We start from the raw sequence: 15,660 nt of genomic DNA on the forward strand, positions 1-15,660 counted from the left end.
CTACACTGCCCACTAATGAAAATGGGCTGAATGGGCCACATCAATGCCATTATTGATTATCATGAAAAATTTAGACTTAGTGAATTACTTGTGTTAAGTAGAATGACATTGCAAGATGCACAATGCTGTCGAATGAATATTCTTCATTCTTTCATTCCATAAGTGTAGATTAACCTATGGGGTAGATGTTGTGTTAGGTGATAGGAATTCTTGGATATGTATGGCCCCAGCCCTTCAGGGGTTCGTAGTGAGGTAAAAAAAAAAAAAAAAGAAATTTTTTAGCAGTATTAATGTCATCATTTTGGTATGTTTCACAGGGTAAAACTGTTCTCCTAAGTACCTTAGAAGGTCAGATAAAATGGAGGATATAAAGCTTTTAACTGATATTTAATGGGAGAATTATTTATTGAAAAACGAATGAAACTATGTGGAGTGTCTATTTACATTTCTAACACAACTACTTTTTCTGATAAATTTATAAAAAAAAAACATAATTAAGTGGTATTCAACAAGTGCCTACATTGTCTTTTTGCAAAATACTGTAGATTCAGAGTGAATGCAATCTGCCTAGAGCTGTGTGAGATTATTTGTTTGACATGAAAAAAAAAAAAAAAACAATTATTTAACTAGTTGCTTTTACTAAGTAGAAAGGGTGAGAGTCCAGTCATAGGATTCTTAGTGTTTTGTTTCTAACAATTATATTTATGTCACAAGTTGTGCGAGTGTGCCTGTGTGTGTGTGTTGCCTCTTTTCTTTTTTCTCTTCTTTTCTGTGGCCAGCTCCTTTTTTGAAAAAGAATGATTGACTTCAACAACATCATTTGTTGTAAGAATTTATTTTGCCTGTTATTACATTTCTAAGAATTAAGGATTGAGAATATCCTCATTGTCCTGATGCATCTTTTTTAAATGTCATGCTTCAGGGTAAACTGATTTCTTTATGATCTTGGAAAATTTTCCACTGACATAACAGAAATGATTATTTATCTCCCTACATGTTCAAACTGCCTTATACTGCTTCAGGGTTATTTGCTTCACAAGACTTAGTATTGATTCACATTTTATAACTGACTAAATAAGGCAAATGTAGTCTTCACAAAATAGCTAGAAAGATTGCTTTAACTTATGACTTTGTTTTAAACATTTTTTGAAACTGTTGTAGAAAATTGATGATGAGAACCATGTTGAATGACTTCACAAAGGACAGCTCTTTATTTTATAAAATTAAGATAATCTTTCTTTTGACTTTGGATTCTGCACACATTTTTCTACAAATATGTAAACCTAAGTATATCGTGGGATAAAAACCAATCTTTGAGGAGTCACTCAGAAATTTGAATTGTTTGTACTGAGTTAAAAATATTTACTAAATATAACGAAATCTCAAACATTTGTGTATTTGTTGTATTTCTTGTTCAGTTGAAGTTTTATGACTGAGACTAACCTGCCCTTGTACTTTGCTGTTGTTGAATCCACCAATAACCTCACTGAAAAACAATCCAGTAAGTGCCACAAATAGCTTTCCAGTTTAAATATAATTGGTTGATAATATGTTCCTACCCATACATCCTGCACATCTAACCTGTGCTGTGTAGTTTTCTCACTTCACATTGATGAGATGCTGCAGCTTTGGCAGGAAAGGTGACTTTAGAATCTATCTTCACCATTGAAATTGAGATAATTAGGCAGTTGTGAAAGATAAAAATTAAGCACAATATTTATAATTTATAGAAGTAATTTCCTTTGAATAGCAGGAATTTAGCCTGAGGTCGTTCAACTAGTTATCCATACCATTTAACATTACTGATCAAAATGATAATGTAGTATTTAGGCATTATTATATTGTTTTTTAGGTGATACCTTTTTAGTCCATTGCCTAGCACTGATAGATAGAAAAAGTTAGTTATGTGGTTAGAGGATGCTTCATTTGGCTATATTTTGTTAATAATTAACTTGCCTTTCTACTACATATACATCTGGTTGTGGGAACATGGCTCAGAGGTTGTCAAGGGTAGAAATACTAGGGTAAGAGAAAAGATATTGCATGAGAATCGACAGTGCAAAATAGTCATGATAGTTAACTATCAAGTACTTATTCTTTGCTGGGCACTGTGCTATGTTCTTCATTTAAGTATATGCTCTAATTCACAACAATTTTAGGAGGTAATCTTATTCCTTTTTTCATTTTAGATATGGGAAAACTTGATTGAGAACTTAAGAAAATTTACATAAGTGACACAGCTAGTAAATTCTAGAAGAGAAACCAAACTACTCATTTATAAAAAGAACAAGCTGTACTGCTTCATTGCTATGAAATTAGCATGCTATGAAATTAGCCATGTTTATCATTCAAAATATGAATATTATCTTTTCAGAAATGTTTTTTAATAATTGTGTAAAAACAAGAGTACTGATATTTTAAAAGATGAATATTCATTTGTAAATGTTGTTTTTGTATGTAAAACCAATATTGAACTTTTAGTATATTTTCATAATGAATGAGTAATAAATTTTCAAAAAGTGATATTGTAAAGAATATTAGAAATATTTGAAAATAAGCTTGACAGTGGCATAAATGCTCCACTGTCTGAAATCTTCCTAATGCAATTGTAGTTTAAGAAACCTCTTCACAGCAGACTCCTGTTTATAATTGCATGTGCTCAAGAAAGTTTTTTAGTACAACAAAATATTGCCGTCACAAATAATCCACTCTTGTAGTTACTAAAAATATGTAAAATAGCATTTGAGTTAGCTAAGCTTGCTTCCCCTAAATTGTTTTTACAGATTTGCTCTAGATTTGGATTAGAAGTAGTATTAACTTTCTTTAAATTCTTTTCTAGTGCAGTTACTAATATCTGAGATTTCCTAGTAAGTTCATTCTTAAAATATATATGGGAATTTTATATACATATTATATATTTTAGTGAAACACATGATTTTCACATGATTTTAAAAACTCATACTGGATCTTTTTTACATGAGTCAAAATGAACATGCACATCTTTGAGAACCCCATCTATGCAGGATTTGACAACAGTGTTACAGGAGAGCTAGAGATGAATCCTAGGCAGAGGGAGAGGTGGCTGGCACTGTCAGATACCAGGCATTCAGGATGGCTCTTGTGGAACCTGCCCTTACACACTTGCTGAGTCACTATTGAAGGACTAAGTGGGTGTATTGAATATTTGTTCATGGTTGTTTTGTGGGTTGAGGTGGAGTAATAGGATATATACATGGTTTAAAAAATAACATTTCTCACTCTCTTTCTCTGTTTCTTTTCTTTCTTTTTTCTTCTGCTTTTTGTACTGAGGATTGAACCCAAGGATACAGTACTACAAAGCTACATTCCCAGTCCTTTTTTTTTTTTTAAGTTAGAATCGCGCTAAATTGCTGAGGCTGGCCTCATCTTGTGATTCTCCCGCCTCAACCTCCTGAGTGCCTGGGATTCCAGGCATGTGAGAGCTCTTCCAGTTTAAAGATAGCATTTCATTTAAAACAATTGTTGCATAGTTTAACAGTTACTTGAATGATTACTGTGTTATTGTTAAAACAACCTTTTTCAGATTGAAACAAAAAAAATAACTATTTTGTTCTTAGTACTTTAGAGTTAATAACAAGGACGAAAGGAAATTGAAGGTCAGTGTGAATTTTATTCTATGAAGTGGTGGAGCAGATTTGAACACAAATTCTTTAAGTTAAAATTCACTTCTCTTTTTATATTTCACATTACTTCGTAATCTCAGCCTAATATTTATAAAACAAAATACGCAGGACAAGAAAAGACAGGTAGAACTTGACGTCTTTTCCTCCTTTAAAAAAAAAATCTTTTCAACAGTGACATCAAAATTATGATAATGTTCTGGTAAAATAAAGAGTGGTTTAACTCAGGCCTCAAGAATATTCTTAGCATATTGCAATTTGATAGTCTACATAATGCTTTTTTTATATCATTTTGCATTATAAATCTTAAAAATAAAACTTTTAAATGTTTATTTTTGTATCTTTCATTTCCACCATGTATAATATCAATAAAAATTACTTAATTAAGTAATGAAAATAAATAACAAACACATATGCACAACACACATTTGTAATGCTCTGAAATGAAATTTTATTTTAGATTTTAAAATTCCCAAACTGTTTTCAGGAACTTGACTACCAAATTTCACAACCTGCATGATTTCTAAGCTCTTAGAAGTAAGTTACAGGGTAATATGGATGGTGCCTTACAAACTATAATACAGTCATTACATCATGTTGTTTCTATCCTCCCTGCCTGCTGTTCATTCTCAATGTGAAAAATCATAGCATATCAGCAACAGGAGGTCTGGATTTTAGATGGACTTTTGTAATTATTCCCACTGGGGCACTGTCAATAGGATTAAAATACAGATTCTGGATCTGTCCATCCCAGATGAGGTCAGCACTTTGAGCAGTGGGAATACTATTTCTACAAGCTGTGCTCTCCAGTCTGCCTTATAGAAGCACAGATATTAACATGACAAAAATATTTGAAAGCTCCTATGGAAACAGACTGGTTTTGCCTGAATTAAGTAAAATGTCCATCTGTAATAAATAAAACAACAGCATTCATTAGAATCCTCAACTATGTATGTATGTAGATTCTACAATAACATTAAAGCGCAGAAAGTTTCAATTACAGAACAATCCACTTATAGTTCATAATTAATAAACTCTTTGCAGCTGTAGAACTGTGGCCGGAAACATCTGCAAAGCCTCATATTTTACACAGACATATATAATTCCTCCAGAAAAAGTTCAGTTGTGCTTAAATTCACAGGTCTGGAGATTGAGTAAGACCCGAGGAAGCTGAGTCTCCTTGTATTCAGTTAACTCATGGGGGCGGCAGAGTGGGAGTGGAATGGGTGAAGGAAACCACCCCTCTGACAAAGTAATATGCGTAAAAAGTAAGAATGTTTATGATCTAGCCAGATATTTAATTACAACTATTTTTATGTAATGAATCAAAAATCTCTCCCAAATAAAAGCTTAGTATTGATGAGAAGCTGTTTTTTTTTTTACATTATAAAACTATTATTCCTCAGATAAAAGATAAACTATTACTTACACAACTGTAAAAATACACACCAAATTAATAGAAGAGTAATGACAATACACTGATATTGTTTCCAAGTTTTTAAATTACTCACAGGTAATTTTTTACACCTAAATACGACTTTATAAAAATAGATCAATAGTATACATGTTAGAAAGATACAGTCATAGATAAGATTGCTATTTTCTTAATGTTTGTCTCCTTAAATGTCAGTTTTGAAATAAAATTATTAATTGGACTTGTTATAAAAGCTTTATTGAAATGTGATTCACATACCATAGAGTTCACCCATTGAAGTGTACAATTTAATGGTTTTCAGTAGTCATAGAATTGTAGGACCATTACTGTAAATTGATTTTAGAAAATTGACATCACCCTGAAAATAAACCCTGTACTCTCTAACAGTTGCTTGCCAGTGTTCCTTACATATCCATCTCCCAGCAACCAGCAATCTATGTTCTATCTGTATAAATTTGCCTATTTTGAATATTTCATATAAATGGAATTATACATAATGGACTCTTTGGTGATGAAATTCTTTCATGCAGTCTGTTATCAAGGTTTGTCTGTCCTCCTGTGTGTGGTTGTGCATCTCCTTTGCATTGTTGAATAATAGTCATCCATTAGTTGATGGATATTTGGTTGTTTCCACTTTTTGTCTACTATGAATATTCCTGTGTGACATTTTGTGTGAATATATACTGTGATTTTTCTTATATATATCAAAAAGTGGGATTGCCGAGTCTTCTAAGAACAAGTTTGGGCCTTTTGAGGAAACTGTCAATCATTTTCAAATTGGGTACACTAATTTACATTCCAACCAGTAGTGTAGGAACTCTCTAATTCCTCTTTATTCTCTCCAGTATTTGTTATTTGCTTTTATATTATATCCTACTAAATGTGGTTTTGGTTTAGACTTTCCTAATGGAAATGCTGAGATGTTGAGTGTCTTTTTATGTGCTAATTGACCATTTGTATATCTTTATGGAGGAACACCTATTCAGATTCTTCCCCTATTGCTGATTAGCTTATGAATGTATTTTAATTTTTGTGTTATTGTTCTTAAATTTTTAATTTATTAAGTTTATTGATATTATCTCATTTTACCTTAAAGTTTCATGTTGTTGACATTTTATTATCATTCATCTTTAGAGACTGTCAGTTTTAAGAAAAGATGTGGTACCTCCAGGATGTTGATTCTGAACACCTGAACAATTTTTAAAATATGGAAATGTTCAGACCCTAGTAATAATTTAATGATTGTAATTGAGTCAAGGTATTTTTTTTTTTTTTTTTAAATGCCAGGGATTGAAAGCAGGGACACTTAACCACTAGGCCACTTCCCAAGCTCTTTTTATTTTTATATTTTTATTTTGAGACATGGTCTGTCTAATTTACTGTGGCTGGTATGAACTCGCAATCTTCCTCTTTTAGCCTCCCAAGCTGCTAGGACTATGGGCATGCACCACAGTGCCTGGCCAATAATGTCTTCTCAAGGATTCTCTGATGTGCAGCTCTGGAGAACAGCCAAGTAAGATATAGATAATCAGAGTCTTCATGTCCAGGATAATGTCAAGGATGTTGGTGATAAAAATTGGAGCTTAAGGTTTTTAAAGCTGAGAGCCTGTTGAGGGTCAGCAAATCTTTCTGGGGGGACTGTAGAAGAAATCTATAGTTATGTAGATTTTCTAGGACAAGACTGTGGGAAGGGGATCATTAGAAATAATAATCACATAGGATATCCCCAAGCTTACCCATATGAAACAGGCATGTCTGATTATTTGCATCCCCATTTAGGAGGGATGATCAATGTTACCTAATTATGTATCCTAGAGGACTGAAAATTAGTGTGCAGCTTTTCAGATGGTCTTTAGAATGTTTAGTTAGAACACAGTTGTTGCAACAGTACCATGATTGGTCCGCCGATGCCTCAAGCCTGAATAGATTCAGAGACCAAATAACTGTGGTTTTAATACTTGTTATGCATTGAAGGCAAGTGTGGAATATGTGATTGTTAGAAAGAAGAGTTTAATTGAAAATTATAATATAAAGTTTTAATATTGATTCTCTTACATATTTAAATATTTTTGTACTCAAAATTTTGATGCAGTATTATTTTTCTTAGGTCCTTGATTTATAAATAGGATACTCTATTGCCTTTTGTGTAAAGAATTTAAATCCCAAATATTATTTGAATCAATTCAGTTATATAAGGCAATGTATTCTTAATTAGAAATAGTTTAATATAATGATTATAAGCTATTCCTATCGCAATAAAACTAGCAGATCTTGTAGTGTGCTGCAATTAAATGTATTAGATATATTAGAGTGGATGACATTGTTACTATTATACAGAAGTTTCATGTGTTTCCTAGATTCTCTCCCCACCCCTTTTTTGTGTTTTTTTCATTTAAAGAACAGAATAAGCAATACCTTGCTTACCATGTGAAATCTAAGATTACAGCTCATACCTTTAGGATAACAAATTTATTTTATGCATTAAGGCCCTAAGAACTGAAAGAACAGTCAAAAGACTAAATGTCAGGCCTTTGTGTTCACAAAGAAAGATAGCATTCTATAGCAGGGGAGAGATTATTTTTTACAAAAGTAATTAAATATTTGAAACAAATTTCATACATATCCTCAATTTTCATCAATATAGCACAATGTTAATATTAAAGCAATATGTAGATTTAAAAAAAATCAAAAAGCATCTAAAGGCAGGAAGTTGAAATGTTACATTTCTTATTGTACTTTACTGTAGTGAGTGCTACATGAATTAAAGATTGCTTCAAGTGCAAGTGCTGTTGAGCAATTTGAGAAATATAGCAAAGGATGAAAAGTTTGTAAGGCTGCTGTTGCACAATTCCTAGAAAAATTTTCTTGTATTCTTAATAATTATGTGTAAAGGGAATTTATCTTTGAGCTTTTGGAAGGCATTTACCTCTAAGGACTTTTTCCTAATACTTTCTGGAAAACCAGCTGCATTTATAGAGAAGAAATTGTCTGGATTTCCGTGAAGCCTTTTTGGGAGCAATTGGAGAGCTGATCTAACACTCTCTTATGTGTGTGACTCTCAGATATGCTGCTTCACCCAGTTTCTCTCATTGAGTACTGGCCTCTAGCTCTTTCATGTGGATATCTTATCACAAATTCTAATTTTAAGAGCATCTGTTTCTTCCTTCCCAAGATTTCTACCACCCAATTGCTCACTATTATCCTAAGAGACAGTTTTTGTCTTCACATGTTCTTGGCTTCACTCTTAACACCCCTGCTCCAAAGATTTTGTACTTATTTTTAATAACTCTAAAGTGGTAGTTTCCTTAGAGGTTAAAATGAAAACTGGCTCGTTACAACTTATAATTTTCAATATTAACTCAACAGCAACAGAATATTACTTCAAAGAAAAAGTTCAAGACTTTTCTGGTATTGCCTTTGTCTATTTAATGATAACCATATATGTACTCCATAATTTTGCAGGCAATAATTAGTGCCAAAGTTCATGGTGGAATGGAGAATGCCTATTTAATATCTCTTCTTAAGGTGTGCTAGGATATTATTTTATAGTTTTCTAAGTTAAAGTAATAGATTTTAAATTAGTAGAAGTGCATGGTAAAAGATAATAAAGATCCATTGAAGATTATTCTAGAGTTAAAAAAACCCTTGATACCCATTAAATGAATGCCAAAATTTGACTCATTCTGCATTGAATAGTTTACGGTTGTCAGTAGTCCTGTGTCCTAAATCCAATTTTAACCTAGTCATGTGGAATTATTTGAAGAACTCAGGTTACTTTTTATTCAAATCTGTTTTCCCATCTGTTAAAAGGGGAAGAGAATGTAATGTAACTTGAAAATTGAATGATAAGAGTTTTATATTTCTCAACATTAGGTGTCATATATATGGAATATGCATACACATATGTGTATAGATATTTTTGAAATCATTTAAGTTAAACATTAAATGAACTCCCTAATTTGAGGGGGAAATGGAGATTTGCCTTTTTTAAGAGGTTTCATTCAGTGATTCCACTGGAAAGCATTAGTTTGTTGCATACTACTTGTGGAAACCTTTCCTAATAAATGTCATGTTGCCATTGTGGTTCTGGCTCTCTGCTCCTGCTCCCTAAGCTCCCTAAAATGTAAATAAATACACATTTATTATCCTTTACATTTATTTATAAAATGTAAATAAATACACATTTATTATCCTTTACTTGGGTGTTATTCAAAAACTTAATTACATTTTCTTTCTTAGAGGGTAGAAAATTACATTTTCATTCGTAGAGGGTCTCATTAAATACTCACAGTGTATCTTTTCCCTTTTTCTCACTCTTTCTGTTCTGTGTCTGTCTCCTTTACATTCTCAAACCCTAAAATTTTAAGCCCCAGGTTGTTAGTAAAGCATTGCTTTCTCCAATTTTTGGCTTGGGATCTTCGGTCTTTGAATATAGATAATACATAAAATAAAATACAGTGGAGGTCTGGGGCTGTAGTTCAGTGGTGGAGCGCTTGCCTCCCAGGTGCAGGGCACTGGGTTCGTTCCTTAGCCCACATAAAAATAAATAAATAAAGATGCTCTGTCCATCTACAACTAAAAAGTATTTTTAAAAGAGAAATCACCATTACAAAATAAAAGATACAGTGGATATTTAAAGAATAAAGATTTTTCATCTGGAGAAATCTAAGCTAAATCCTTTGTCCCTCCTGTTAACCATTCTCTAATGTAGCAAGATCCCATCTGCAGGTGTTATAGTTTTGTTATAGTATTTTATAATTAATCTCATTGTTTTCTTTGCATCTTAGATTTATAGTAATTGTTACTGAGAATATGTGAAAATGCACTATGCTTCTTTATCTAATGTGTTTGTGATTGCTAGCCATTTGTATGAATTGAGAAGCCAACAAAAGGCATTTAGCAAAGTGGCTTCTGAGGACAGTACTGGATTATGCATTTACAATGAAGTCGTTGTAGTTCTGTATATCTATCTGTGTATCCATGTATCTATCACATTATAACTCATGTCTAATTAAGTATCTATAAGTTATATAATATTCCTGTAAAACAGTCTTCTTACAGCTTAAATAATGATTTTGAGCTCTCAAATATATTACAAGTATACATTAATTATTCAACATGTGAGCAAAAGTAAAGAATGACTCAACATTTTTTCTGAAATTGTGCCATCTCAATGAGATGAGATTTTTTCCTACTTCCTACCCTCTAAGAATGAAAATGTAATTAAGTTTTTGAATAACACCCAAGTAAAGGATATTAAATAAACTTTCAAATACTAAGTTAAAATTTAAAACAGAATTGTTAAAAAATATTCACTACCTTTTCTTTGTAGATATGAATTATTAAGTTTCATAAACTGTGGAATGCCATCAATTAATAAAATAATAAAATATCAAAAATTTTCAATGTGATTATATTTAATTGAAGATAAACATAAATCTATAATATGCAGGAATATTAAATGTTGCATCGTTAGCTAATTGAACATCAGAATCTAAGGAAATAAGAGCAGCTTCATTAGGAGATGACAGAAACATTAGTACCTCAGTTCACTGCTGAGAGCAGTTGCTGGGTCCATGTAACTGAACCCTTAAACTTTCTCAGCAAGGAGAAAGCATCATCATCTCTCTAGCATGGATGACTCTCCCCATTTCTGGGCTAGCAATCACAAACACATTAGATAAAGAAGCATAGTGCATTTTCACATATTCTCAGTAACAATTACTATAAATCTAAGACGCAAAGAATCTAATCCTATGTAGCCATCTGCTCTACATAGGATTTTGTTATTTTTTGTAACAAAAGACATGCACATGATGGAAAGAAGCTTACCTGACAACTTGCATGGTTCAAATTATATCTCAAAGTTCTTGAGAAGGTGGGCACAGCTAGATCTGTCATATTTAGGTAAAAGATTTTACATCATCATTACTAATTTGTTAATTAAAATTTACTAATATTTTTCAACATGAGCCAATATAACACTTTAAAAAGTTAATTTACAACGACAGGAGACTAAGGAAATGTGAATGTGCTAGGGTAGATAAACAGTTAATTATTGCTGAAATCAAAGTCAAATTGGACTTAAATATCTAAAGTAAATAAATATCCTAAGATTTTGTCTAAATAAATTATGCTAGTATTCAGTTTTGCACTGTAGAATTTGGCTATTGCTAACTAAAGGTGCAAGTTTACTATATTTTTATAGTATATATTTATATTATTATATTATTATCTATTATATTATCTATTATTAGATAATAGATAATTATCTATTATCTATTATTATCTATTATATTATCTATTATATTATATTATTGTCTATTATCTATATTATTATATTTTGTTTCCATTATTTTGTATTAAGATTTATCATAACTGAGCTATTGACATATACTAAAATACATCTTGAAAAACTTGTTTTTTACAAAACAAATTTGATACTTTATTTGTGGCTAAATATTTCTATTTTATTTAAACAGTGTGTTTACTCATATGTTCCTGTTTTCACTTTCTCTTGCTCACCCAGCCTGTGGCCGTGGGTTCTACAAATCTTCCTCACAAGATCTTCAGTGCTCTCGTTGTCCAACCCACAGTTCCTCTGATCGAGAAGGCTCCTCCAGGTGTGAATGTGAAGATGGGTATTATAGGGCTCCATCTGATCCACCGTATGTTGCATGTACAAGTAAGTTCATGATGTGAAAGCAGCAAAGGGCTTGCAGAGCCTTTCCACTCAGTTGTACCATTGTGACATGATTGAGAAAGCTATTGAGTTTGTAAACAAATTTGTTCACTGTTCTTAAACATTCTGGAAACTTTTCATAAACATAGTTAAGTAATAATATAAAATAGGTATATCATATCATTTTCCATGTGATATTCATTTCTCCAAAATTAAAATATGTTTTAATAACATTTTCACATGTATTTAATAGAATTCAGAAAATTAAAAGTTATTAGAGCCCTAAATGGATATGAAATGTGATTAAAATTAATGTTTTCTGAATTAAAATCACATTGCTAAATAGAGCAAATCTCACATTGGTGCTTCTAATAAGAATGTTTTAGAGGTCCAAATTCAAAGCCAATACTGCACATTACTATAAATCATTCCTGAGCGCATTATGAATGAATAAATGTATTTTCTGTTATATGGCTAAAGGGAAGCTATTTCTGAACAACTGCACAACTGTTTCTTTAGGTGCCTTAACTGTTCTTTTTTTAATTGCTTGGAAGAAAAATAGCTAAAGACTGTGGCAAAAGTACAAAGACAGTTGTTATCCTGTTTTCGTTTTGACATATTAAATGGAAAATAAATAAAGCCTCTTGCCAAGTGAATTCAAGGAGGCTTTTATATAGCTTTTCTAGTAAAGGTAATGAAATGTTTATATGAAAGAAAGCATTTCAGCTAGTGTTCTCTTTGGTAATTAGGCCACTAGCTTAATATCCCCACATAGAATTTGTGGTTCATTTTACTGTTTTTTTTTTTTTTTTTTCTATTTTTGTTTATTTGTATTATTTTTTTAATTTTTATTTTTTGGTTTCTAAAGGGCCTCCATCTGCACCACAGAACCTCATTTTCAACATCAACCAAACCACAGTAAGTTTGGAATGGAGTCCTCCTGCAGACAATGGGGGAAGGAACGATGTCACCTACAGAATACTGTGTAAGCGGTGCAGTTGGGAGCAGGGCGAGTGTGTACCCTGTGGGAGTAACATTGGGTACATGCCCCAGCAGACTGGATTAGAGGATAACTACGTTACTGTCATGGACCTGCTAGCCCACGCCAATTACACCTTCGAAGTAGAAGCTGTGAATGGAGTTTCTGACCTGAGCCGATCTCAGAGGCTCTTTGCTGCTGTCAGTATCACCACAGGTCAAGCAGGTACGTTTTGTGTTTGTCTTTTCGGAAGGAGTAATGTGTGTGACTCTATAAATAAGGCAGAGCTTGTGTATTTACTTAACACTGCTTGATTTCCCAGCTCTAATTATTTACACCTTGAACTTTTTTTCTCCTGTTGCCTATTAAGCCATTACTGTACTCATTAACATATCCCTAGATCTTGCCAGAGAAATAAAAGGGATAAGTTGTAAACCAGTTGAGACTGCCGTTAAGTCAGACAACTTTGTTGAAAGATCTAGAGAAAAGTGAAAATATTGGTCAGAATGAGGTGAGGAATGTTTCTCGCATTTTTACCTGTTGTGCATGGTACCTGCTCATAATCATAATCTATATGATAATTAGGAATAATGAAAGAGCTGGCTCGCTGACTTATATAATGTCAATAAGCACTATTTTACTGCACAGAATACGATCTTTGTAACATATGACAAGTCTACATTTAAATATTCATGAAGAGATTTTAAGTTCATTAGTAGATTTGTGATTATATAAATGTCCATAATATTGGAATTAAAATGATAATGATAATCATGAACTTGTAGCTTAGTTTAAAGTAGTTATTTATTTATTTTTTACTAGTGTTTGAGTTGTTCTCCCTTGTCATTCTTTGTTATGGTTAAGTATTTTTAGGAAAATAACACTGGGAAGGAAATTTCAGAATCTGGAAACTTCTAATCTTCAGAAAATCATTAGTACTTCAGCAAGTTTCAGAAATAAAGCTATCTCAGTCTTCTGAAAAATTCTTGCAGCTGAAGAATGAAGCTCTGTAGCAGCTGTAGCCCAGTACTGTCTTACTGTCTTGAATAAAGTTGGATGTAGACTAGAGTTGTGTGAGCATGCTGGTTAGGCTTATCAAGAGGTCTTCTTGGTCTTTGGCTGTCTGTCTTAAAACATACAGTAATAGCCCAAATTCCTGGGAGAAGACTAATCTATTCTTCATTTCTATGCCAATTTTAACAAAATGTTGCCTCTTTAAATTACATCTGCAAAAAGAATACTGTGCATGTGATCTTATGCACCGACGAGTGGGTTCTTATTCTAAAGGTTTCATTCTGACATTTATTTTAAAAGACTATTTCAAATCTGATCTCCTGTGTAAGAGCAGATACATAAGATCAAACATAGAAACTTAAGACTTTAATAATGCGACAAAAGAAATAGCTGACTTAACTGATGTTTGACTTATTCATTTTGCCAACAATATTTGCACTCTTAATATTCTGTTAACATGCTTTTCTTAGTAGATATTTTCACCTGTGTTGAATTATATTGAAACTTGTCATCTAAAATTTATAGTGAGTGGGTTTGAAGCATTCTAGGTTTTTGACATTGACATTAGGGCTATCTTTTGGAAACATTAATAGGAACTATTGGGTCTATTTAGCTAGAATAAATTTGTTTTATTCCTATTAATATCAAGAAGTGATATTTTTGTACGTATGTATGTATGTATGTATGTACATATGTTACCAGAGATTGAATATGTGATTGATTTGTGTTTTTTTGGGGGTGGTTGGTAATTTAAATGTGAAAAATTATATCATGCAAATTGTACAGTTCTGTAAAGTACTAAAACATTTAATTTTGTCTTAAAATGAGTGAATTTTGTGCTTCATAACTTACAACTCAAAAAGAATAAGTAAACATGAAAAATAAATTATGAAAAGAAGAAATATAAAGTTTAAAAAGATAGATATGTATTCTTATACTAAAATATTAATTAATGATTACCTAGTTTCTACTATCTCTCAAATGCTAAAACCCATGAATTTACACTGTTAACTTTCTACTTTGAAATAAAGCACATAAATAAGACAATAAATAATTTTATTATGTTTTTATTAGTACATTATGATTTTACATAATGATAATATTTAAAAGATTTTTAACAGAAAAAATTGGGATATATTTTTGATTATCATTCAATTCCATTTGTATATTGCCTACTAACTCCCATATTTTTGCTCTTTATAAAAGGAGGGATGATTTGGAATTTTGTCCAAGTTTATGGCTATCCAGAAAAACCTGCATCATCCTTGAAATTCTCATTCTCCATGAAGCAAACAGCATTACTTTAACCTAGTTTATGTTGCTGTTGCTTTGATTATGAATTTAAAACTGTATCTTTGGTGATTCTCTTCATCAGCAATCCACTGATGCCTACTATAAAAAGGTTTTTTAAGAATAGCTCCATGTGTTTGGGAAAAGTTAAGAGTAATAATGAAAAATAATTAGACAGTGCTTGAGACATACTGTGTACAATATGTACTGTGTACAGTATGTACTATGTACAGGAGGGAGAAGTTGATTGTGGTTGTAAATAATAAGACTATTATTTGCCACCAGTTATCTTAAGACTGAGGTGCCTACTGAAAGCAATACTTTTAAGTTTTCCATGAGTCTCATAGAGAAGCATACTATGTAAATATTCATATTTACATAATTTACGTATTTACTTATCTGGTACATATGACTTACAGATTTGCTAAAACATAATTCTTTTTGACGTTGTTTTATTAGTAATTGTCACAGACATCAAACCTATGTACATTGGAGTTACTTTTTAATCTATGTAAGTGAAGAAGAAATCAAATGCATTAGATTTCTGGTATCATGATCTTCATGCTTTCTTACATTCAAAGGCTCTCTTAAACAAATACAT

At 31.8% G+C, this 15,660-nt stretch overlaps 1 protein-coding gene across 6 annotated transcripts in view; it reads left to right on the forward strand.

Annotated features, from left to right (window-relative positions):
• The window catches only part of EPHA7 (EPH receptor A7), a 165,759-nt gene that overhangs the window by 44,177 nt on the left and 105,922 nt on the right, over window positions 1–15,660 (forward strand). For all 6 annotated transcript variants that reach the window (XM_079148377.1, XM_079148379.1, XM_079148376.1 and 3 more), the window contains exons 4-5: window positions 11,624–11,779; window positions 12,645–12,980. In XM_079148377.1, coding sequence (XP_079004503.1) covers window positions 11,624–11,779; window positions 12,645–12,980 — 492 coding nt within the window. The remainder of the gene's footprint in view (window positions 1–11,623; window positions 11,780–12,644; window positions 12,981–15,660) is intronic.

The sequence above is a fragment of the Sciurus vulgaris genome (assembly GCF_902686455.1).
Source record: "Sciurus vulgaris genome assembly, chromosome: 7".
NCBI classification, from domain to species: Eukaryota; Metazoa; Chordata; class Mammalia; order Rodentia; family Sciuridae; genus Sciurus; species Sciurus vulgaris.